Genomic DNA, 23,200 nt, shown 5'->3' with positions numbered 1-23,200 from the left:
AGATTTGGCATTACATTAAACATGTATTCCATAATTGATGTTGAAAAAGGAAACATATTCTCCTGTCTGTTTATAGTTTCAGTGTTTGAGATAACACTTGATGGAGTGCTCCGTGTACCTCCGAAATGAAACCTTTCCTGCCTCTCGTTACAAAGTTGGTTCATGGCTCCCCCGTCTGCCTGAACCGAGTCATAGGCCTGGGGCGGACGGGCGGTGTCCCGAGATGCTTTGCAAGATTTGCATAAACTATTTGGTGTTTTTAAGTGCAAAATTTCTAAATACACGAAAGAACTGGAGAGTTTTCCAGGGGCTCCGTTGCTGTGGAATTTGTACTTCTGCAGTGCAAGGCGTCTTGTAAATGTTGGTGACCGATTGTCACTCTCACTGTGCAGCGTAGTACCGTCGGTCAGGTGTGGACCTGACTATTGTTTTAGTAAAAGGGTTTCTGCTGTGAATAGCACATAGATGAGGTCTTCGGGCTTTATCTGTGCGGAATCGATATCAAGAGATTTCGGAAGCACAATTTTTGTTACTTGGAGCTGCTGGTGATCGTTTGTCCTGGCGCTCCTTCGTTTCGCATTTATGACAGTAGAAGTGATCTTTATTTAGTTTGAGGTTTTGTAATTGTTTATGATTTGGAGATACCGATGTTGGGCTGGGGTGTACAAAATTAAAAATCACACAATCAGATAATGAACGAGCGACGTTCTGAAAGCTAGTGTGCTTCCAATTGAACTTGTTGGACTATAACCTAGTGTTGTGTGATTTATAATTGCTTAGAGCGACTCCTAGAGGTTTTGAGTAGGCATTGGCATTGTCTCTACGCAAGGAGCTTTCTCTCTAAGTATGAATATATTTAGTGCTGTTTGACACCTAACAGATTACTACTGCTATGACGGACTGGAGAGGCGCGTGTTCGCTGACTGAATTGCGTGATTCTGCATTTCGAATGTTAAGGAAAAATATGAATCACGTTAAGCGTACGGAAACCAGCTCTACAAAGGTTGGAACAAAAATAGAAGTTGCTGGAAAAGCTCAGCAGGTCTGGCAGCATCTGTGCAGAGAAATCAGAGTTAACTTCCTAAAAAGACTGGGTCAGGTGCCATACAGTTTTATTCAGTAAGAGTTCATGATGCTCACGAAGATAGACGATTAGTTGAATGCAGTGAGTTGGTATAAATGGGGAATTTTCGGGGTGGTAACTTGTAGGTAGTACGCCAGGGGCAAATTCCTGATGAAGGGCTTTTGCCCGAAACGTCGATTTTCCTGCTCCTCCGATACTGCCTAACCGGCTGTGCTTTTCCAGCACCACTCTAATGCAGACTCTGATTTCCAGCATCTGCAGTCCTCACTTTTGCCAGGGGCAAATGGCCTACTGCTGTTCCTATTTCCTATGTCTAATACGACATAAGATCAGTACTGGGTCCACAATTATTTACAAGATACATGACTTGTATAAGAAAAGTGAATGTGGTATAGTCATGTTTGTGATTGACATAAAAATAAGTGGGAAAGCAATTAGTGAGGATGACACAAATACAATACGAGATATACACAAATTAAACATGAGGGCAAAAAACTTGGCGGCTCATGTACATCAGTACAAAATATAAAGCAACAATCCTCAGCCAGGAGTGGCAAGTAGATAGAGTCATTGAGTCATAAGCCCTTCTTCAGGAATTTGCCCCTGCCGTACTACCTACAAGTTACCACCCTGAAAATTCCCCATTTATACCAACTCACTGCATTCATGCCTGTAACGTCGATTCTCCTGTTCCTTGGATGCTGCCTGACCTGCTGCGCTTTTCCAGCAACACATTTTCAGCTCTGATCTCCAGCATCTGCAGCCCTCACTTTCTCCTCGAAGAGTCATAGAGATGTACAGCATGGAAACAGACCCTTCGGTCCAACCCGTCCATGCCGACCAGATATCCCAACCCAATCGAGTCCCACCTGCCAGCACCCGGCCCATATCCTTCCAAACCCTTCCTATTCATATACCCATCCAAGTGCCTCTTAAATGTTGCAATTGTACCAGTCTCCACCTCTGGCAGCTCGTTCCATACACGTATCACCCTCTGCATGAAAAAGTTGCCCCTTAGGTCTCTTTTATATCTTTCCCCTCTCACCCTAAACCTATGCCCTCTAGTTCTGGACTCTCTGACCCCAAGGAAAAGACTTTGCCTATTTATCCTATCCATGCCCCTCATAATTTTGTAAACCTCTATAAGGTCACCCCTCAGCCTCCGACGCTCCAGGGAAAACAGCCCCAGCCTGTTCAGCCTCTTCCTGTAGCTCATATCCTCCAACCCAGGCAACATCCTTGTAAATCTTTTCTGAACCCTTTCAAGTTTCACAAAATCTTTCTGATAGGAAGGAGACCAGAATTGCACGCAATATTCCAACAGTGGTCTAACCAATGTGCTGTACAGCCGCAACATGATCTCCCAACCCCTGTACTCAATACTCTGACCAATAAAGGAAAGCATACCAAACGCCGCCTTCACTATCCTATCTACCTGCGACTCCATTTTCAAGGAGCTATGAACCTGCACTCCAAGGTCTCTTTGTTCAGCAACACTCCCTAGGATCTTACCATTAAGTATATAAGTCCTGCTAAGATTTGCTTTCTCAAAATGCAGCACCTCGCATTTATCTGAATTAAACTCCAAATGCCACTTCTCAGTCCTTTGGCCCATCTGGTCCAGATCCTGTTGTAATCTGAGGTAACCCTCTTCGTTGTCCACTACACCTCCAATTTTGGTGTCATCTGCAAACTTACTATGCAATAAAAGTCATTTCATATGATACTAAGTAAGTGTAAGCAATACCTTACACTTAGGTTTTGCTGAAAATGTGTTGCTGGAAAAGCGCAGCAGGTCAGGCAGCATCCAAGGAACAGGAGAATCGATGTTTCGGGCATAAGCCCTTCTTCAGGCCCGAAACGTCGATTCTCCTGTTCCTTGGCTGCTGCCTGACCTGCTGCGCTTTTCCAGCAACACATTTTCAGCTCTGATACTCCAGCATCTGCAGTCCTCACTTTTTCCACTTAGGATTTGCCCCTTTACTCCTGTGAACCAGCACTATCTATTTTCCAATGTTCACACAGGCCTAATCCATTCTAGCACTGGGATTGACATATGACAACAGTGTGTGATTGTGCTCTTACTAATTCTGGTGTCATCTGCAAACATACGAACTGTACCTCTTATGCTCGCATCCAAGTCATTTATGTAAATGACAAAAAGTAGAGGATCCAGGACCGATCCTTGTGGCACTCCACTGGTCACAGGCTTCCAGTCTGAAAAACAACTCTCCACCACCCTCTGTCACCACCACCTTTGAGCCAGTTCTGTATCCAAATGGCTAGTTCTCCCTGTATTCCATGAGATCTAACCTTGCTAATCAGTCTCCCATGGGGAACCTTGTCGAATGCCTTACTGAAGTCCATATAGATCACATCTACTGCTCTACCCTCATCAATCCGCTTTGTTACTTCTTCAAAAAACTCAACAAAGTTTGTGAGACATGATTTTCCACGCACAAAGCCATGTTGACTATCCCGAATCAGTCCTTGCCTTTCCAAATACATGTACATCCTGTCCCTCAGGATTCCCTCCATCAACTTGCCCACCACCGACGTCAGGCTCTCTGGTCTATAGTTTCCTGGCTTGTCTTTACCGCCCTTCTTAAACAGTGGCACCACATTTGCCAACCTCCAGTCTTCCGGCACCTCACCTGTGACTATTGATGATACAAATATCTCAGCAAGAGGCCCAGCAATCACTTCTCTAGCTTCCCACAGAGTTCTTGGGTAGATCTGATCAGGTCCTGGGGATTTATCCACTTTTAACCATCTCAAGACATCCAGCACTTCCTCCTCTGTAATCTGGACATTTTGCAAGATGTCACCATCTATTTCCCTACAGTCTATATCTTCCATATCCTTTTCCACAGTAAATACTGATGCAAAATATTCATTTAGTATCTCCCTCATTTTCTGTGTCTCCACAAAAAGGCCGCCCTTGCTGATCTTTGAGGGGCCCTATTCTCTCCCTAGTTACCCTTTTGTCCTTAATATATTTGTAAAAACCCTTGGGATTCTCCTTAATTCTATTTGCCAAAGCTATCTCATGTCCCTGTTTTGCCCTCCTGATTTCCCTCTTAAGTATACTCCTACTTTCTTTTTACTCTTCTCAGGATTCACTCGATCTATCCTGTCTATACCTGACATATGCTTCCTTCTTTTTCTTAACCAAACCCTCAATTTCTTTAGTCATCCAACATTCCCTATAACTACCAGCCTTCCCTTTCACCCTGACAGGAATATATTTTCTCTGGATTCTTGTTATCTCATTTCTGAACATCTGCCTCCAGTCAGCCATCAAAATTAGCCTTTCTCCAATTTAGAACATCAACTTTTAGATCTGGTCTATCCTTTTCCATCACTATTTTAAAAGGAATAGAATTATGGTCGCTGGCCCCAAAGTGCTCCCCCACTGACACCTCAGTCACCTGCCCTGCCGTATTTCCCAAGAGTAGGTCAAGTTTTGCACCTTCTCTAGTAGGTACATGCACATACTGAATCAGAACATTGTCTTGTACACACTTAAGAAATTCCTCTCCATCTAAACCTTTAACACTATGGCAGTCCCAGTCGATGTTTGGAAAGTTAAAATCCCCTACCATAACTACCCTATTATTAGATTAGATTACATTACATTACAGTGTGGAAACAGGCCCTTCGGCCCAACAAGTCCACACCGACCCGCCGAAGCGTAACCCACCCATACCCCTACATTTACCCCTTACCTAACACTATGGGCAATTTAGCATGGCCAATTCACCTGACCTGCACATCTTTGGACTGTGGGAGGAAACCGGAGCACCCGGAGGAAACCCACGCAGACACGGGGAGATAGCTGAGATCTCCTTACAAATTTGTTTCTCAATTTCCCTCTGACTATTGGGGGATCTATAATACAATCCCAATAAGGTGATCATCCCTTTCCTATTTGTCAGTTCCACCCAAATAACATCCCTGGATGTATTTCCAGGAATATCCTCCCTCAGCACAGCTGTGATGCTATCCCTTATCAAAAATACCACTCCCCCTCCTCTCTTGCCTCCCTTTCTATCCTTCCTGTAGCATTTGTATCCTGGAACATTAAGCTGCCAGTCCTGCCCATCCCTGAGCCATGTTTCCGTAATTGCTATGATATCCCAGTCCCATGTTCCTAACCATGCCCTGAGTTCATCTGCCTTCCCTGTTAGGACCCTTGCATTGAAATAAATGCATTTTAATTAATCCCTGGGTCCCACCCTCCCACCTTACTAGTTTAAATCCTCCCAAGCAGTTCTAGCAAATTTCCCTGCCAGTATATTAATCCCCTTCCAATTTAGGTGCAATCCGTCCTTCTTGTACAGGTCACTTCTACCCCAAAAGAGATTCCAATGATCCAAAAATGTGAATCCTTCTCCCATACATCAGCTCCTCAGCCATGTATTCATCTGCTCTATCCTCCTATTCCTGCCCTCACTAGCTCGTAGCACTGGGAGTAATCCAGATATTACTACCCTTGAGGACCTCCTTTTTAAATTTCTGCCAACTCTCTGTAATCTCCCTTCAGAGTCTCAACCTTTTCCCTTCCAGTGTCGTTGGTTCCAATGTGGACAATGACCTCCTGCTGGTCCCTCTCCCCCGTGAGAACATTCTGCACCCTCTCGGAGACATCCTTGATCCTGGCACCAGGGAAACAACACACCATTCTGCTTTTTCTCTGCTGGCCACAGAAACGTCTGTCTGTACCTCTGATGATGCTGATTTTCAGCCAAAACAAATCAGTCTTCCTGATTTCAAGAAACAGCTAGCAGCACTGATACTGCAGAGACTATGGGCTCTGGCAATATTCTGGAAATAATCCTGAAGACTTGTGCTTCAGAACTTGTCACACCGCTAACCAAATTTATCCAGTACAGCTGCAACACTGGCACCTCTCTGACAAAGAGAAATATTGGCCTGTTTTTGAACAGCAGAAGCAGGACAAATCCCACCTAACCAATTACTGCCTCCATCAGTCTATTCTTAATCATCAGTAGAGTGATGAATGGTATCATCAACAGTGCTACTAAGCAGCACTTGCTTAGCAACAATCCTGCTGAGGCTCAGATTGTGTTCTGCCAGTGGTTCTGAGCTGATCTATATTACCACTGACCAGAAAAGATCTGACTAGCTGTATAGAAACTGTTGCTACAGGAGCAGGTCAGACGTTAGTGAACCTGTAATGATCTTGCAATATACCTCCTGACTCCCTAAAGCCTATCCACCATTTACAAGGCACACTTCAGGAGAATGTTAGAATATTCCCCATTTACCTGGATGAGTGCAGCTCCAACAATACTTAAGAATCTTGACACCAAGAAGAAAGTGGCCCACCTAACTGGTACATTTACAAACACTCACTCCTTCCACCACCGGCACTCAGTAGCTGCAGTGTACCAGTTACAAGATGCACTGCAGAAACTCCCCAAGACTTCATAAGATTGCATATTCAAGCCTGTGTGCACTCACATTTAGAAGGCCAAAAAACAGCAAATACATTGGAACAGCACCATTTGCAAGTTTCCCTTCAAGCCACTCACCATCCTGACTTGGAAATGTATCATCACTCATTCACTGTCACTGGGTCAAAATCCTGGACAGGCCCTCAAAATGGCATTGCGAGTGTACCTACACCAAATAGCTTGCAGCTGTTCAAGAAGGCAGTTCACCACCACCTTCTCAATGACAACTAGGAGTGGTCAATAAATGTTAGCCCAGCCAAAATTGCTCACCTTCCTACGAATTTTAAAAAAGAGGAACCCAAGAAATCTAGCAGCATGCTTTGGTCCATATCACTCTGGTGATTTCAACAAAGTCAGCTGGACAAAATCACCTTCCATTTGTAGAATGGTCACTCTATCAACATTTTCAACAATTCCGCAGACATGAGTCTAAAGTGACAACGTTTGCTGGCTAGGCTGTTCACTAATATCGCGTGAAAGAATCCGCAGGTAGACTATGATCAATGGGAGAGCTGCGAAAGCATTCTAACAGATGAAAAGTAAGAAAGCCTGAGGCCCAATGATATTCCAGCCGAGGTGTTCAAAGCAGATGGTATTTGTTCGCATGTGTTTTCCCTGCACATTTGCAAGGAAAAGTAACTCCCTCCTGATTTCAGGAATGCAACAATTGTAACTATACAAATCATTGTTTGATAGTACAGTACTGTTATATTGATTTTTTTTAAAAAAGATATATTTTGTCAAAGCTGTTTACAAGCAAGGTACTGACCATTTCCAACCAGTCTGAACTTCCAAAACTCACAAGTTTTCAACATTTAGATGTGATTGTGCATGCAATTAGCCAACATTTGCAGGATAATTACACTGACACCTAATTTAGGATTGTCAGTTGGGCTCAGTACTTGTGTGCACTAGAAAGTGTATCTTATTACACAAGGCCCTATTTGTTGCAAGAGAAAGTACTCTACCTGGTTCAACTCAACAAGATAGCTGGCAACCATTTGCTGGTTCTTTTCACTTGGTAATACACTGACCAATGAGTCAACTTGCCTAAACAAAGCTTGGTAATACAGAATGTTTTATTCTACACAATTGTAATGAACTAATATAAAATACATTACACGCCAGGTAAATAGCCTGAGGGCAACATAATTCAAATTGGAAACTTCAGAAAGTCCAAGAAATACAACATTTTCTTCTCAACACTAAGTTCACTTTGGTAAAAACAATGATTGCAGATGCTGGAAACCAGATTCTGGATTAATGGTGCTGGAAAATGAGCAGTAAAATCGATGTTTCGGGCAAAAGCCCTTCATCAGGAATACAGGCAGAGTGCCTGAAGGGTGGAGAGATAAATGAGAGGAGGGTGGGGGTGGGGAGAAAGTAGTATAGAGTACGATAGGTGAGTGGGGGAGGGGATAAAAGTGATAGGTCAGGGAGGAGGGTGGAGTGGATAGGTGGAAATGAAGATAGGCAGGTAGGACAAGTCATGGGGACAGTGCTGAGCTGGAAGTTTAGAACTGGGGTGAGGTGGGGGAAGGGGAAATGAGGAAACTGTTGAAGTCCACATTGATGCCCTGAGGTTGAAGTGTTCCGAGGCAGAAGATGAGGCGTTCTTCCTCCAGGCGTCGGGTGGTGAGGGAGCGGCAGTGAAGGAGGCCCAGGACTTCCATGTCCTCGGTAGAGTGGGAGGGGGAGTTGAAATGTTGGGCCACAGAGTGGTGTGGTTGATTGGTGCAGGTGTCCCAGAGATGTTCCCTAAAGCGCTCTGCTAGGAGGCGTCCAGTCTCCCCAATGTAGAGGAGACTGCATCGGGAGCAACGGATACAATAAATGATATTGGTGGATGTGCAGGTAAAACTTTGATGGATGTGGAAGGCTCCTTTAGGGCAGACCCCACCCTTCCAATTGTAACAAGGACAGAGCGCCTCTGGTGCTCACCTTCGCATAAACCAAATCTATTCAGTTTTGAAAACTACTGCCAATCTCTTCAATTCAGCATGGCGTGGCCAGTTCCTGAATATTGCTGAAACAAAAACTTGTGTATCAGCCCAGACCTGTTAAGTCAAATATTTCACTCCTCATACATGTTCAAGACAGACTGAAAAATATGTTGGACACTTTATATATCTTTGCAACATGTTTTCTCAAAGATGTGATGATAAAGAACAAAGAAAATTTATAGCCCAGGAACAGGCCTTACAGCCCTTCAAGCCTGAACCAATCCAAATCCACAGTCTAAACCTATTGTCCAATTCCTAAGCATCTGTATCCCTTTGCTCCCCACCTACTCATGCATCTGTCCAGATGCACCTTAAATGAATCTACCATGCCTGCCTCTACTACCTCTGCTGGCAATGCGTTCCAAGCACCTACCACCCTCTGTGTAAACTACTTGTCACGTATAGTCCCCTTAAACATTTCACCTCTCACCTTGAATACGTGACCTCTCGTTATTGAATCCCTCACCCTGGGAAAAAGCTTATCTCTATCTACCCTGTCTACAACCTTCATGATTTTGTAGACCTCAATCAGGTCCCCCCTCAATTTTCTTTTTTCTAATGAAAATAATCCTAACCTACTCAACCTCTCTGCATAGCTAGCACCTTCCACACCAGGCAACATCCTCATAAACCTTCTCTGCACCCTCTCCAAAGCATCCACATCCTTTTGGTAATGTGGCGACCAGAACTGTACACAGTATTCTAAATGCGGCCAAACCAATGTCTTGTACAATTTTAACATGACCTGTCAGCTCTTATACTCAATATCCCATCAATGATAGGGCTTTAAAAGGTCTATTTTGTCCTGGCTTTTTAAAACAGAGGATTTAAAACAGAAGTGATAATCTGTCTATTTGGTAAACCAATAAAGTAAACAGCTTGTGAGGCCTTAGGGTATTTTTTAAAAGTTGGAACAATAGAAGCAGCCTGAATGGATGTGTTCAAGATCTCACAGAACCAGGATTTTTAGTTTCTATTTTCTCCGTAGTGGTTGTTGCTGGGTCTGCTGCTGCAGTACATCTCTCCCTGCTACACTCTGAGTTCTGATGGTTTTTCTCTTGTATTGCTGGAGCTGCATATGAGTGGATAATGAGTGGAGCTGGAAACAGCACAGCAGGTCAAGCAACATCGGGGAGGAGGGGAGTCGACATTTTAGGTCAGAACCTTCCCTTTCTCCTCTGATGCTGCTTGACTTGCTTTTCCCAGCTCCACTCTTTATCCTCTCTGATCTCCAGCATCTGCAGTTCTCACTATCTTGGAATTACATGTGAGACAATCTGTTTTCTGAATTTGCCCTTTTGGGATGTCACTATATTGGAACAGTTACTGTTTAGTAACTATTATTCTGTTACGTTTTCAAATAATGATCCAAGGTGATGGCAGTCTGAGTGGTCTGCTATGCTGGGCTCTGTGCCATACCCGCAGGCAAGGTGGCCCTTTAACCCCCCTCCCACTTTCAACCACCTTCAGGTGAATAAAAGTACTTACTGATCATTTGGAGCTGCTGAAATCGTGTGTGGCAACTTTAAGGCCATGATGAAATCGAATAAAGTAAACGGGCCTAAAGGAGCACAGCATTCAGGACACTCTCCTACTGCATCGGGGGGTGCCTGCAGCCAGTGCTCAAACTCCCATGGTGCCCCCTTTGGATTTAACAGGACAGTAGCATTTACTCTCGGAATTTGCCAAACTCCGAGAGTGGATCCAAGCAGCAGTAGAACTACTATCTGCCATGCTAAAAGAAGCATGAGCAGGAAATCCAACCTCTGCACTGAAGAATGGAGGCAGTGGAGGAGAGGACCGCGGCATCAGAGACCGTGGTGGAGGTCTTGGGGAGGAAGGATCCGAACGCTGGAAGACCAGGTTCGACGACCTAGAGAACAAAAATAAGAGAAAAAACTTACGGCGCGTGGGTCTTCAGGAATGCAAGGAAGGCGAGGACCTCGTCGGCTTTCTGGAGGGGTGGCTCCCGAAGTTCCTGGGGTTGGAGTTGGAGTTGGGCCTGGTGAGCGTGGAGCAGGCCCACCAGATCGCAATGTGCGCCCCCGCACGGTCCTAGTGCAGCTCCTGTATTATAAAGAAAAACAATTAATAGTTGAAACAGCAAGAAGGCGGGGAAATAAATTCACAGGATTTAATGTACAAAGGCTCAACGATAATGTTTTTTCAGGATTTTTCAGGAGCCCTAATTAAGAAGAGAAGGGCATTTGATGGAGTCAAGAAAGAATTAAGGGACCTGAACAGTCAATACTCCTTGAGGTACCCGGCCATGTTGTGTTTCGTCCATGGAGTTCGGTATATAACTTTGACTCCGCAGAAAAAGTGAAGGACTTTGTGAATTCTTTGAATTGAAGGACGTGAGTCGGGAGGGGAGGGGAGGAGACAGCATTGCGGACAACTGTATGGGTTTATTTTTATTGCCCTTTTTTTTACTTCTTCCCCTTTCTTTTTTGTGGTTATTGGCTTTGTAAGTATAGCCTTGTAAAAATTGAATTATTTTATATATCGGTCGGTTGGGTATTATGTAGGTCACTTTTCCTATTGCTGTCCTTTTGATTTTGTATTGGGGGTGGCTGAATCTGTGGTTAAGATGAATGGCGGGGGTGGGGGGAGGGGGGGGGGGTAGGTGATGGCATCCATTGTTAATTCTCATTTGTGAATTGCCTGGGCTAGGGCACAACCTCAGCTAGAGGGAGTTAAGCTAGTAGTGAAGATTGGAAGGTGTGCCCCCTATGGACAAGAGGGAAGATTTCGAGTGAATTGGTGGTTATTTGGCTGTTTGTTTCAGTTAAATGTAATGATTAGTTTTTTAGTTGTAGTACGTTTTATAGGATTAGGTTTTAGACTTTATAGTGTTAATGTCTTTATGGTTCAACACACCTCAGATAAGCTTCCTCCTCTTGGGAAACTATAGGCTGCCCTGGATGACCATGGTTAATGATTTGCTCAGGTGGTGCATCTGGAATACAAAAGGGTGCCTTCCCCTATAAATGAAAGAAGGTGTTGTCAAGCCTTAGGAAGGAAAGGGTGGACATCACCCTGCTGCAAGAGACACATCTAACTGATAAGGAGCATCTGAAACTGCAGCGGGGAGTTGTGACAGAGTATTCTTCTCCTCCTTCAGCTCTAAGGGTAGAGGAGTGGCTATATTGGTAAAAAGGAATTCCCTTTCCAGGTAATGGAGCAGATTAAGGATGAACATGGACGGTTTATCATTCTTAAAGCCCTAATACATGGAGAAGAGTATGGCGTCTTGAATGTATATTGTCCCCTGGCTCACCCTCTTAAATTTCTAATTAATGCAGTGGCTAAATTAATGAATCATGGGGTACGCTGCATGATCATAGGAGGGAATTTTAATCGCCTAATAGATCCCAAAGTTGACAGAGTAACAAGGGGCCCTGCAGGTATGCCCACACAATCTAAGCAGTTGGTGGACATGTGTGAAGAGTTGGGACTAATGAATGTGTGGAGGCATCTCCACCCTAATGGAAGAGACTTTATGTTCTACTCCAACCCACACAAGTGCCATATGTGAATTGACTTTTTTTTATGCCAACTGATGGTTTGGACAGAGCATTGGCATGCAAAATTGGGAATATAGCTGTCTCAGATCATGTGCCAGTATATTTAAATGTTAAAATCAGGGGTAGTGGAATGGATGCCCGGCACTGGCACATGGACCCATTTCTATTAAGGGATAGCAAATTTGTTGAATATATCAGAAGAGAGTTCAGGGCCTTCTGGGATATCAACTCAGATACGGCCAGCAATCTGGCTTTTTTGGGAGGCCACTAATGCATATTTATGAGGCCTGATCATTTCGTATTCTGCAATTAGAAGGAGGCAGAGGGATGAGCAACAATGGATGCCGGTGGCCCGGCTGCAGTTAGCTGAGGAAACATATTATAATAGGCCCTCTCTGGTCAAGTTGCAGCAGGCCATGGCCCACTGGGCGGCTCTCGATCATTGCACACACAAGTGGCTAAAAAAGAGGTCTCCTTTGCTCAACAAATACTGTTTGAATTTGGAGACAAGCTAGGTAGATATCTGGCATATTTGGCTAGGAAGAAAAAGTCTTCCCAATTTATTAAGTCTGTTAGGGAGAAGGCTGGTATGATTATCCGTGAGTTGAAGAAGATTAATGTTAGATTTAGGGAATACTTTGTAGAGTTCTCTTGGTTGGACGGAGGTAAACATGGTGCAGCAAGAATGCAGTCCTTTTTTGAGAATCTGGATCTCCCCAGTATAAACATGGAACAGGCTTCCCTATTGAATGCACCTATAACAGTACAGGAAGTGCAGGAAGCAATAAGGCATCTCCAGGATGGCAAAACACTTGGGCCAGATGGATTCCCAAGTGAGTTCTATAAGGAATTCATAAATGTGTTGGTGGAGCCACTTCTGGGGATGTATAGCTATTCATATGCACAGGATTGTCTGCCACCTTCTTTTAGGGAGGCTAATATCTCCCTCATTTTAAAGAAGGGGAAAGACCCCGGAGAATGTGCTTCATATAGTCCCATTTCACTGTTGAATGTAGATTTTAAAATTCTTTCCAAGATGCTCGATCTGAGGTTGGAGAAGGTCATATAATAAAAGAAGATCAGACGGGTTTTGTCAAGGGCCATAGCTCCTCCAACAATATCAGGAAGGTACTGGACATAGTGCAGGTATGCCAGCAAAGATTGATCCCAGGTTTGGTAGTCTCCCTAGAAGCAGAAAAGGCATTTGATTGGATATAATGGCTGTACCTGTTTGGGATCCTAGAGCGCTTTGGTATGGAAGGATCCTTTGCCAGATGGGTGGCAGTATTGTATAATGATCATAAGGCAGCAGTCATTACAAACGGTGCTAAGTCAGATAACTTTAACATTGGGAGAGGTAGTCGACAGGGGTGTCCTCTGTCACCACTGTTATTCACCTTGGCAATTGAGCCATTGGCTGAGGCTATCAAGAGGGATCCTGAAATAGTGGCGCCAAGGGTAGGAATGGGGGAGCATAAGATCACCTTAAATGCTAATATCTCCCTTTTGTTCTTGGCCTTTCTGGAGAATTCTGTTCTTCGACTGATTCTAACAATTAACTCAAGTGGTGGTTTTTCAGATTACAGGGTCAACTTTACAAAATCGGAAACCATGCCAGTAGGGGGTTAGTGGAGGTGCCTAATCTGGAGGATGGAATGCAGTTCCCATTTAGATGGTCGTCAAAACGTTTTTTGCATTTGGGAATTTTTACTACCCCTTCCTTCCACCACCTGTATAAAGCTAACTATGTACAACTATTGGAGAGGATAAAACAGGATTTGCTGCGGTGGGAGGGGTTACTGTCATCATGGTTGGACTGAGTGAAATGAATGTTCTCCCCTGCCTGTTGTACCCCATGAGAATGCTCCTGTTGTTGCTACCCAGACGAGTGTTATGGAGGCTCAATGGTTGCCTAGGGTCCTTCATTTGGTGTGACAGGTGATTTGAAGAAATATCAAATAAACGCTTTGTTAGCTGTTGTGGTTCTGTTCGCTGAGCTGGGAATTTGTGTTGCAGATGTTTCGTCCCCTGTCGAGGTGACATCCTCAGTGCTTGGGACCCTCCTGTGAAGCGCTTCTGTGATCTTTCCTCCGGCATTTGTGTGTGTGGCTACTAAGGATAGCTGGTCGTGTTGTTTCGTGGCTACTTGGTGTTTATGGATGCGGATCGTTAGCTGTCTTCCTGTTTGTCTTATGTAGTGTTTTGTACAGTCCTTGCATGGGACTTTGCACACTACATTGGTTTTGCTCATGCTGGGTATCGGGTCCTTCGTTCTGGTGAGTTGTTGTCTGAGAGTGGCTGTTGTATGCTGTTATGAGTCCTAGTGGTTGCAGTAGTCTGGCTGTCAGTTCGGAAATGCTCAGCATGAGCAAAACCAATGTAGTGTACAAAATCCTATGCAAGGACTGCACAAAACACTACATAGGACAAACAGGAAGACCGCTAACGATCCGCATCCATGAACACCAACTAGTCACGAAACGACACAACCAGCTATCCTTAGTAGCCACACACACAGATGACAAGCAACATGAATTCGACTGGGACAACACTACTATTATAGGACAAGCCAAACAGAGAACATCCAGGGAATTCATAGAGGCATGGCAATCATCCACAGATTCAATCAATAAGCACATCGACCTGGACCCAATATACCGACCACTGCAGCGGACAGCTGGAACTGACAACCGGAAGCGGCAGATTCAAACCACTACAAATGCCGGAGGAAAGATCACAGAAGCGCTTCACAGGAGGCTCCCAAGCACTGAGGATGTCACCTAGACAGGGGACGAAACGTCTGCAACACAAATTCCCAGCTCGGCAAACAGAACCACAACAACGAGCACCCGAGCTACAAATCTTCTCACAAACTTTGTTAGCATATGTTGGTGACTGGGTACGGGGGAATTTGGAGTTGATTTAGCTTGACATTGGAGCCTCGCAGTCGAGGTGCCCTCTAGTTAATTTATTATTTATGTATAAGATGAAATCCATGACCGAGCAGTGTAAGAATCCAATCATTTTAAATATGGTGAAAGCCTGGAGGATAATGAGACAAGACCAGGGCAATTGGTCGAAGACCTCGCCGTTTATCCCATTGGTAGGAGCCCAAGGATTTAAACCTGGGGCAATGGACTCCGGCTTTAAGCTATGGGAGAATAAGGGAATCTCATGCCTGGAAGATTTGTTTGAGGGGGAGGTCCTGATGTCATTTAGTCAATTAAGCTAGAAATATGAATTGTCCAATCGGGACCTTTTCTGGTACTTTCAGATAAGGGATTACAAAGGAAGACCACGCTCCTGGCTCAGTGTTACAAATCAGACTGGAGAAAGAGTAGGCTAAAGTGAGGACTGCAGATGATGGAGATCAGAGTCTAGATTTGAGTGGTGCTGGAAAAGCACAGCAAGGCAGGCAGCATCCAAGGAGCAGGAAAAGAGTACTCCAGTGCATGGGTGCTCTTTCAGTCAGTACTTTGTATCATTAATGGAGGATGTGGAAGGAATCTGTAGGATGTGGAATCAAGAGCTAGGAGAGGATATTTTATCAGAGGTATGGGAAAATATATGGGGAAATGTAAGGGCAATTTCAGTATGTAACAGAGCGCAGGCCATGCAATTGAAGATCTTTACACAGGGCGCCAGAGAGGCTAGCTAAGTTCAAGAGAAGAGTGTCATCAGGGTGTCCCAAATGTAAAATTAATGTATGCACTCTTACACACTGCTACTGGTCACGTTGTAAGATCCAGAGATACTGGAGTGCTATAGTAAGGGAGCTAAAGGACATCTTGGGGATTGAAATAACTCTGGATCCGGTATTTCTTCTTCTGGGGTTGTCAAATTTGCCCTCTCTGGGGGAGCATGGGAAGAGATTGTGTAACATTCTTACCCACTGTGCGAGGAAGAACATTCTAGTGAATTGGGTGTCGGAAAAACCACCAGGTCTTAAGGGGTAGTGTAGTCTGGTGATGGAGCATCTCCCCCAAGACTACCTCACAAATACGGTGCACCACAAAGCGGAGCAGTTTTACAAGACATGGGGGCCCTTTTCAAATTATATTGGCGCAGACTTATCAGCAATATTAATTAGGGCCGTGGTATAGCTGTCAGAATCAGGATCGGTGCCCGTTGGGCCCTGGAAGGAGGAGGCTGGGGAAAAAAGAATACAGGTGCTATAACTGGTGCTCCCAGGGATGGGAGCCTCAGTGGGATGAGTGAGATAGAATAATGAGATATAATTTAAGTTACTTGAATTTAGTTTAAGTTAATAGTTATTTAATGGTTTGTAGTTTAGTGTAGGTTAAGTACATACATTCGTTCTGGTAGTATAGTAGGTCATTTATTAATAATAGTATCGTGTTATGACTTTGATGTACTGTGTACTTTTCTGTTTTTTGGTGCTTTTTTTGCTATATAGATGTTTTGTAAAGGATTTTTAAAAGTCTCTAATAAAAAATATTTATTAAAAAAGTTTTTGAATAGATTTATAGGTAGGCCAATTGCCAGTTTTTCTATTTATTCTTTCTTTTGTTGCATTTTAACCATAGTGTATGAATAAATTGTATTTTACTTCAAATCTGGTAGTTTGACCGATCAAGTTACATCTGGAACTCAACACCTTACATTTACTTTTAAAATAAGAAAAACTTACTATCTAGACTACCTTTTTAATGTATGTTGGAAGGAGTCTGGTCTGGTCCATAACAATGATGAGTAGATTCAATGCTGGATCAGGTATGGTGTAATTTGTAGAAAGCTGAGTTGCAGTGAGTACTTGAGAAAAAAACAAGCTCACAAGTCAACAAAAGTCATTGTGTACAGAGTAGTTGTCTTCACCATACTCCTATACTTCAATGAGATGTGAACTGTGCACCGTATCAGTAAACTAATAAGAGTGCTTGAGAAATTCCACCAGCAGTGCTTTGTTGCAGTCTCTGGATTCAATGGCAGGAGCCTGAAACAAATTCTAGTCATGTTCTTGAAGACATCTCCTTAAACGTTCAGGCAAAACACCTGCAAACCCAATTATGGTGAACTGGATGTAATGGCTGGATGACTGAAAAGCGTCTCCCTCACCAGGTCCTCTTTTGTCAACTCTCAAATGGCTAGCATTTCAGCAGTCGGCCAAAAAGATACCACTGGTAAGATTCTCTGAAGCTCTTCTCAAAGTGCAGCAGTATTGACATTAAACATGGAGGACATTGGTACAAATCATTTAAAATTGTGACAACTTGTCCATCAAGTTGTATCAGGCTTTTTGTGTCCCAATATTTAATGATGAGGCATAGTGGCAGCAGAGAAGGAAAGAAAAGGAAGTAAATCCCATAATTCTAAGTCCACCTTCATGGACATCATACCCCATGTGCCCAAAGAGCTGCAGGTCAAGAATTGGTCTGTTCTGTCACAAGAAGACCCATGTCAAAAACTCACAAGTCTGGAGTAGATTTCATCCTTGAACAAAGACAACCCAACAAGGTCTTAGCAATGTCCGAACTCACTTCATAGCCTCATATACTTTTGAAATATATTGATTGCTATAATGAGATGTATACAATAGCAAACATGTGGTGCCATGAAAATCTTTTACAGCTAAGAAGGTAAATGACACTCATGTTCACATCTCATTTGTGAAATAGTACCTCTGACAATGCACCTCTGTATGGCACTGGAAAGGTCAGCTGAGATGTTTGTGTTCAAGCATCTGGTGTGGGATTTAAATCCACAGCCATCTTAATTACAGATGAGACAGGGTGACATTTAAAAAGACATTTGAGGTTTGAAAATCTTTATTGAAATTCTAATTAGAGATAATCACAATGCTATTTTTAACAAACTATACCTTCAGATCTACAACACAAAAAATACATTAAAATGAGGATTAAACATTGTTAAAGTGCTGGTTTAATAAAAAAAACTTCATAATCCAGAACACAAAGAAGGTAGCAGGTGTCACTTTTGTAATAATTGTTGACATCCATTGGGTATAGAACAGTATGGAGGAAACTCAGTCAGTGTCACTCCAGGTAACAGTTGTTAGCACCATAACTATAAGAAGGCACAGGTGAACACCATCATAGTGATTACTTGAAAACAGTGCTAAGGGGTCTCTTGTGACACAGCGGTAACGTCCTTATTTCTAAGCCAGGAGGCCCATGTTTGCATCCCACCTGCTCCAGAGGTGTGTAATAACAAGTCTGAATGGGTTGATTAGAAAACATATTTAAAAAGTCCTGATCACATAATTCCTTTGTGATTGGTACTTTGAAAAATGACTGCACAGCACTGCTTATAACTAATTCTAGGATCTCTTTCCAATTTTGGTTAATGAATGTTTGGGACACTCAGTATCTGAGCCTCAAATACTAAGGTTTTTGAACCATGTAGGTTCTGAGAGATGTTCACTTCTGTTTGACTTCTAACTAAACCAAAGGAGTGATTTTTCATTGCTGGGGAGGATGATGTTGAGAGTCTAGCCTGGGATATTGGGTCATGAGTGAGCGGTCGTCAATTTTGGATTTTTTTTGGGCAGCAGAACTTTAGATAATGGGTTCCAATGTGTAGAAACTTCAGAAACTTACCAATACAGGCAGAAATCTGATACTTCTAGCCCTGTACAAGGTACTTTAAGACTCTCCTTTATGCAGCCCAAACCATGCAAGAGCAGAGTTCAGACTATCTATAATAAACAGTGAAACTTTGAGATATGACAGTATTGGTCATTTACTATCACTTGGGTCAGAACTCAGCTTCAAAAAAAATGTTGCTTGAATTGAAAGTTGTTATTTTGATCCATGGCTTCATTTTATCCGATGATGTATTGATGTCCTGTTTGATGCATTTCACACATTGTCTGAAGTTCCTAACTATAATGAGGTTGGAATGGAGGGGTTTTCATACATAAAAACTCACTTACCGGTAGAATTCTACCTTATCTCATCCTACTGCAACAAATATCAGTAAATATAAGCTAAGACTATTCAAAACTGGAGACTGAGTGTTCCAGTGAACAGCAAAGATTTCATTGAATTACTTGCAAATAATTTAGCTAATGCCAGGCTGAGTTTACTTATCAATAACAAGTTTATAAAGTGAGTCTCAGATTTGGTTTTACGTGATGTAGAAAAGGAGAAACTGGTCCTGTTGTTGGAAGGATTGAGACCCAGAGGACACAAGTTTAAGGTGTTTGCCAAAAGAAGCAATGGGGACACAAGGAGAAAACCATTTTACACAGCAAGTAGTTAGGATCTGGACTACACACCTTAGAGTGTGGTAGAGGCACGTTAAATCGTGGTTTGCAAAGGCAATCGGAAATTGTATAAGTGCATAGCTACAGGAAAACAGCAGAGAGCAGGACTAGGTGAGAAGCTTTTGCAGAGAGTCGGCACTGACACAATGGACTGAATAATTACAACACAGAAGGCTATTCTGTTATTATATGCTATTTATAGCCATTGCAGATAGGAGCCATTATAGAATAATAGAAATGTACAGCATGGAACCAGATCCTTCAATCCAACTTGTTCATGCCGACCAGAAATCAGAAATAAATCTCATCCCATCTGCCAGCATTTGGCCTATATCCCTCTCACCCTTCCTATTGATATACCCATCCAGATGCCTTTTAAATGTTGTAATTGTACTAGTCTCCACTACTTCCTCTGGCAGCTCATTCCATACATACACTACCCTCTGTTTACTAAAGTTGTCCCTTAGGTCTCTTTTATATCTTTCCGTCTCACCTTAAACCTAAACCATTTAATTTTAGACTCCCTTACCCAGGGAAAAGACCCTTGTCAATTTACTCTATCCAGGCCCCTTATGATTTATAAACATCTGCAAGTTCACCCCTCAGCCTCTGATGCTCCAGGGAAAATAGCTTCAGCCTAAACAGCCTCTCCCTATCACTCATACTCTCCAAACCTGGCAACATCCTTGTAAATCCTATATGAACACTTTCAAGTTTCACCATATCTTTCCTATAGTAGGGATACTAGAATTGCACGCAGTATTCCAAAAATGGCCTGACCAATATATAGCTGCATCATGATCTCCTGTCTCCTATACTCAGTGCACTGACCAATAAAGGCAAGCGCTCAAAACGTCTTGTTCACTGTGCTATCTACCTACGGTTCCACTTTCAACAAACTATGAACCTGCACTCCAAGATCTCTTTGTTCAGCTTATAAGTCGTGCCCTGATTTCCCTCACATTTATCTAATCTATTTGGATATTTGATTTATTTGGCTCACTTGGAGGCAAGGTTACAATGTGTCTGTGATCTCTGTTACTGGTAGTAAGAAACAATACTTACACCATGATCATATTAGTGACAAATCTCCACTAGCATCAGGGATATTTACTAGTATCAAATCACTAATACTACTAAGATTAATATGACAAGCACAAAATCTCCACCAGCACTGGACGTATTGTAAATAGCAAGTGACAATCAGGAGATGAATTACCGTATATATCCATGTATATGCCGACCTCACATATAAGTTGACCTCTTATTTTAGCCAAACAAGATCTTGTATTTTCCATACATCTCATGAATAAGTCAACCCTAGTTCTTCACAGTTACAGATCAATATTTATCAGTCAGTGTGCCTGCTCACTGCACTCCGCTCCTGCTTTCCAGTCTGCTGGCCATATTGCTCCATTCCAGATCTTCCAGTCTGCCAGCCGTTCTGCTCCGCTCCAGTTTTTCAGAATAACTGTAATGGTATGACAGTACTGTACCATTCTATCATAGCAGGCAGAATGGAGGTAGTTAGTTAGTAAATAAATTTTCAATAAAGCCATTCTTCTTTATCCTTATGTTGTTTATCACTTAATGTATAGATCTGGCTCTTGTTTGTCCATGTTTGACTCACATCAAGCATGAATTTCATCCCCTCAAAAACAATATCTTGTCTATTAGTTGACCCCCTAATTTCACCTTAAAAAAAGTCTTCAAGATTCGACTTATACACAAGTATATACAGTAATTGCAATGTTGTCATTCACATCTCCTCTAGAACCATCCTTTGCTTCTTTACTAGTCTCTCTATCATCTCTTCTGCTTTGCGTCATCTTCTCTATCATCCCTGAGTTGCTCCTGCCTACCAAACTATCACAAACATTCCTTTTGTTCTTTCTCCTCCTATTATCCAGCCTCTGTACGAGCTTAAAGCCTGTTATAAATCCCTAACTTTTTTGTAGTTCTGATATGAAGCCATCATTTTAATATGTTTACTCTGTCTTTCCCTCCACATATGTTGCCTGACTTGCCAGTAACTCCTACATTTTCTGTTTTTAATTTCACATTTCTAGCTTCTTCAGTATTGTGCTTTTGTTTGTGTCACTATTTGTAATGATCCACAATTTCAGCATGGTTATTACTAAGAACAAACCACAATTAGCACTAGATCAAAATAGTAATAAGCTAGCATAAGGTCACTCATGCTATTGCTGAGGAAGGATGAGGATTCAACCCTGAATTAAGAGGGATCCAGTTTTTACTATAGGAACCTCGATCCCCAGGAAAGAATTAGGAAGTGAAGGTTTTAATGGGCATGTGGGACACCAGGGCAAGGTCACATGATTAATTTTGATGGCCACGTCTGCTTTGATCACTTTATAATTTTTATATTTGTCTTGGAACAAGTTAATTCAGCAAACGGTTGTATCCCCAGTCTGATATATCCACTAACATAACAAAAATAAGGTACTGCACCAGTGGCCAATTTCCAGGACAGTGCAGCATTTCAGTTACCAGTTGGAGAATTGAAGCCCTTGATTCCAGCAGGCTTCTGAACCAACCTAACTCCAGCAGAGTCTGGGCCTCTCAGACTTAGTGTTAATTTTCCTCTAGCTTTTTATTTCTAATGCATCATTCCACCCACCCAGATAGAATTCCCTATGTGTGCAGCTCCTGCACTTGTAAGTTCGAGGTTGAAACAGGAATTTATTTTGATTGGTGCTAATCAGGTCTTTCTTCTGAACCCAGCTGGAAACGAGCAAAGCTGAGGAACACTTGCTCAAGGGAGATCTGGTTGACTGAATAATCCTTGATATTGTATTTCTCCTTGGCCCTTTCTAGTGTGCCAAATATCTGCAAACAAGGGGAGGAAAATTGAAGTAATTTTCCATTTACAAGCAAGCATGACAATTAGAAACCTGAGCTACTAGTAATATTAGTTAACAATGAACAAAAGATTAGTATCAGCAAGCAATAAGAACTATCGATAGGTTAGTATCAGTGGTGAATTATCAAGAGTTTAGTTACATGAATTAAAAGTGAATACTATTGATGGATTAATATCAGCAATGAATACTATCAATAAGTTAGTAATTTCAGTTAATAGTGAAAACTGTTGGTGGATTAATAACTCAGTTAACAATGTACACAATGATGTGATAACAATATTAATTCACCTCTGTGTCTGTTAAAAAAGTAGTTAGCCTTCCAGGATCCTCGTTCCTCCATGCTCTGAACATGGTCCTTTGCTCCCTTTCTCCCAAACTAACCTCTGGTTATGGCAGCATTTTATTTAAATTCAACAGTGCCTTCACATTCTCAGCCTGGCCAACTTCCCCATCTGAATATAGCATGTCCATTAATTTTGGGAACAATTCTATGTTCCATGTACAGATACTTGCTCAGTTTCTTTAAATACTGTCCTCCACAGTACAGGAAATCGGGTAGGTGGGCAGAAAACGTTTGTGACACAGATAGATTAATGACCAAATTTCTGGCAAATGGAGTTCAAAGCAGGGAAATGTGGAATCATTCACTTTGAATATCACAAACACAAATCAGAATAGTTCTTATTGGTGAGGAACTAAATCTTTGAAATAATTTAGGTGTCCATGTACACATCAATAAAATTTAATAACAGAGTGATTCCCAGTGAGGTGCGGAGCCCAGGGTAAATCATATTGTGTGGACTCCCCTCTTCCCCTGGTATAAATCACACTGTGCAGATCCCACATCCCCAGGGTCATTCCCACAGTGTGGACTCCGCCCTCCCCCGGGGTAAATCTCACAGTGTGGACTCCACATTCCCCCAGGTAAATCACATTGTGTGAAATCCCACCTCCCTGGGGTAAATCACATTTTAT

At 42.6% G+C, this 23,200-nt stretch overlaps 1 protein-coding gene and 1 non-coding gene across 3 annotated transcripts in view; one reads left to right on the top strand and one right to left on the bottom strand.

Annotated features, from left to right (window-relative positions):
• The first annotated feature begins 434 nt into the window (after window positions 1–434).
• On the top strand, window positions 435–569 carry LOC122560937 (U11 spliceosomal RNA). Its single transcript, XR_006314853.1, has one exon. It is a non-coding gene; the product is annotated as a U11 spliceosomal RNA (small nuclear RNA).
• Window positions 570–17,864: 17,295 nt separating this feature from the next.
• The window catches only part of abca3b (ATP binding cassette subfamily A member 3b), a 137,638-nt gene continuing 132,302 nt past the window's right edge, over window positions 17,865–23,200 (bottom strand). For both annotated transcript variants that reach the window (XM_087997845.1, XM_043711549.2), the window contains one exon: window positions 17,865–22,190. In XM_087997845.1, coding sequence (XP_087853971.1) covers window positions 22,059–22,190 — 132 coding nt within the window. In that variant the 3' untranslated portion in view covers window positions 17,865–22,058. The remainder of the gene's footprint in view (window positions 22,191–23,200) is intronic.

The sequence above is a fragment of the Chiloscyllium plagiosum genome, unplaced genomic scaffold (assembly GCF_037043375.1).
Source record: "Chiloscyllium plagiosum isolate Xiang-an unplaced genomic scaffold, Cpla_swu_hap1 HiC_scaffold_20, whole genome shotgun sequence".
In the NCBI taxonomy this organism is placed as follows: Eukaryota; Metazoa; Chordata; class Chondrichthyes; order Orectolobiformes; family Hemiscylliidae; genus Chiloscyllium; species Chiloscyllium plagiosum.
Note: the sequence above shows the minus strand (reverse complement) of the source record. Positions and strands in the feature narration are given on the sequence as shown.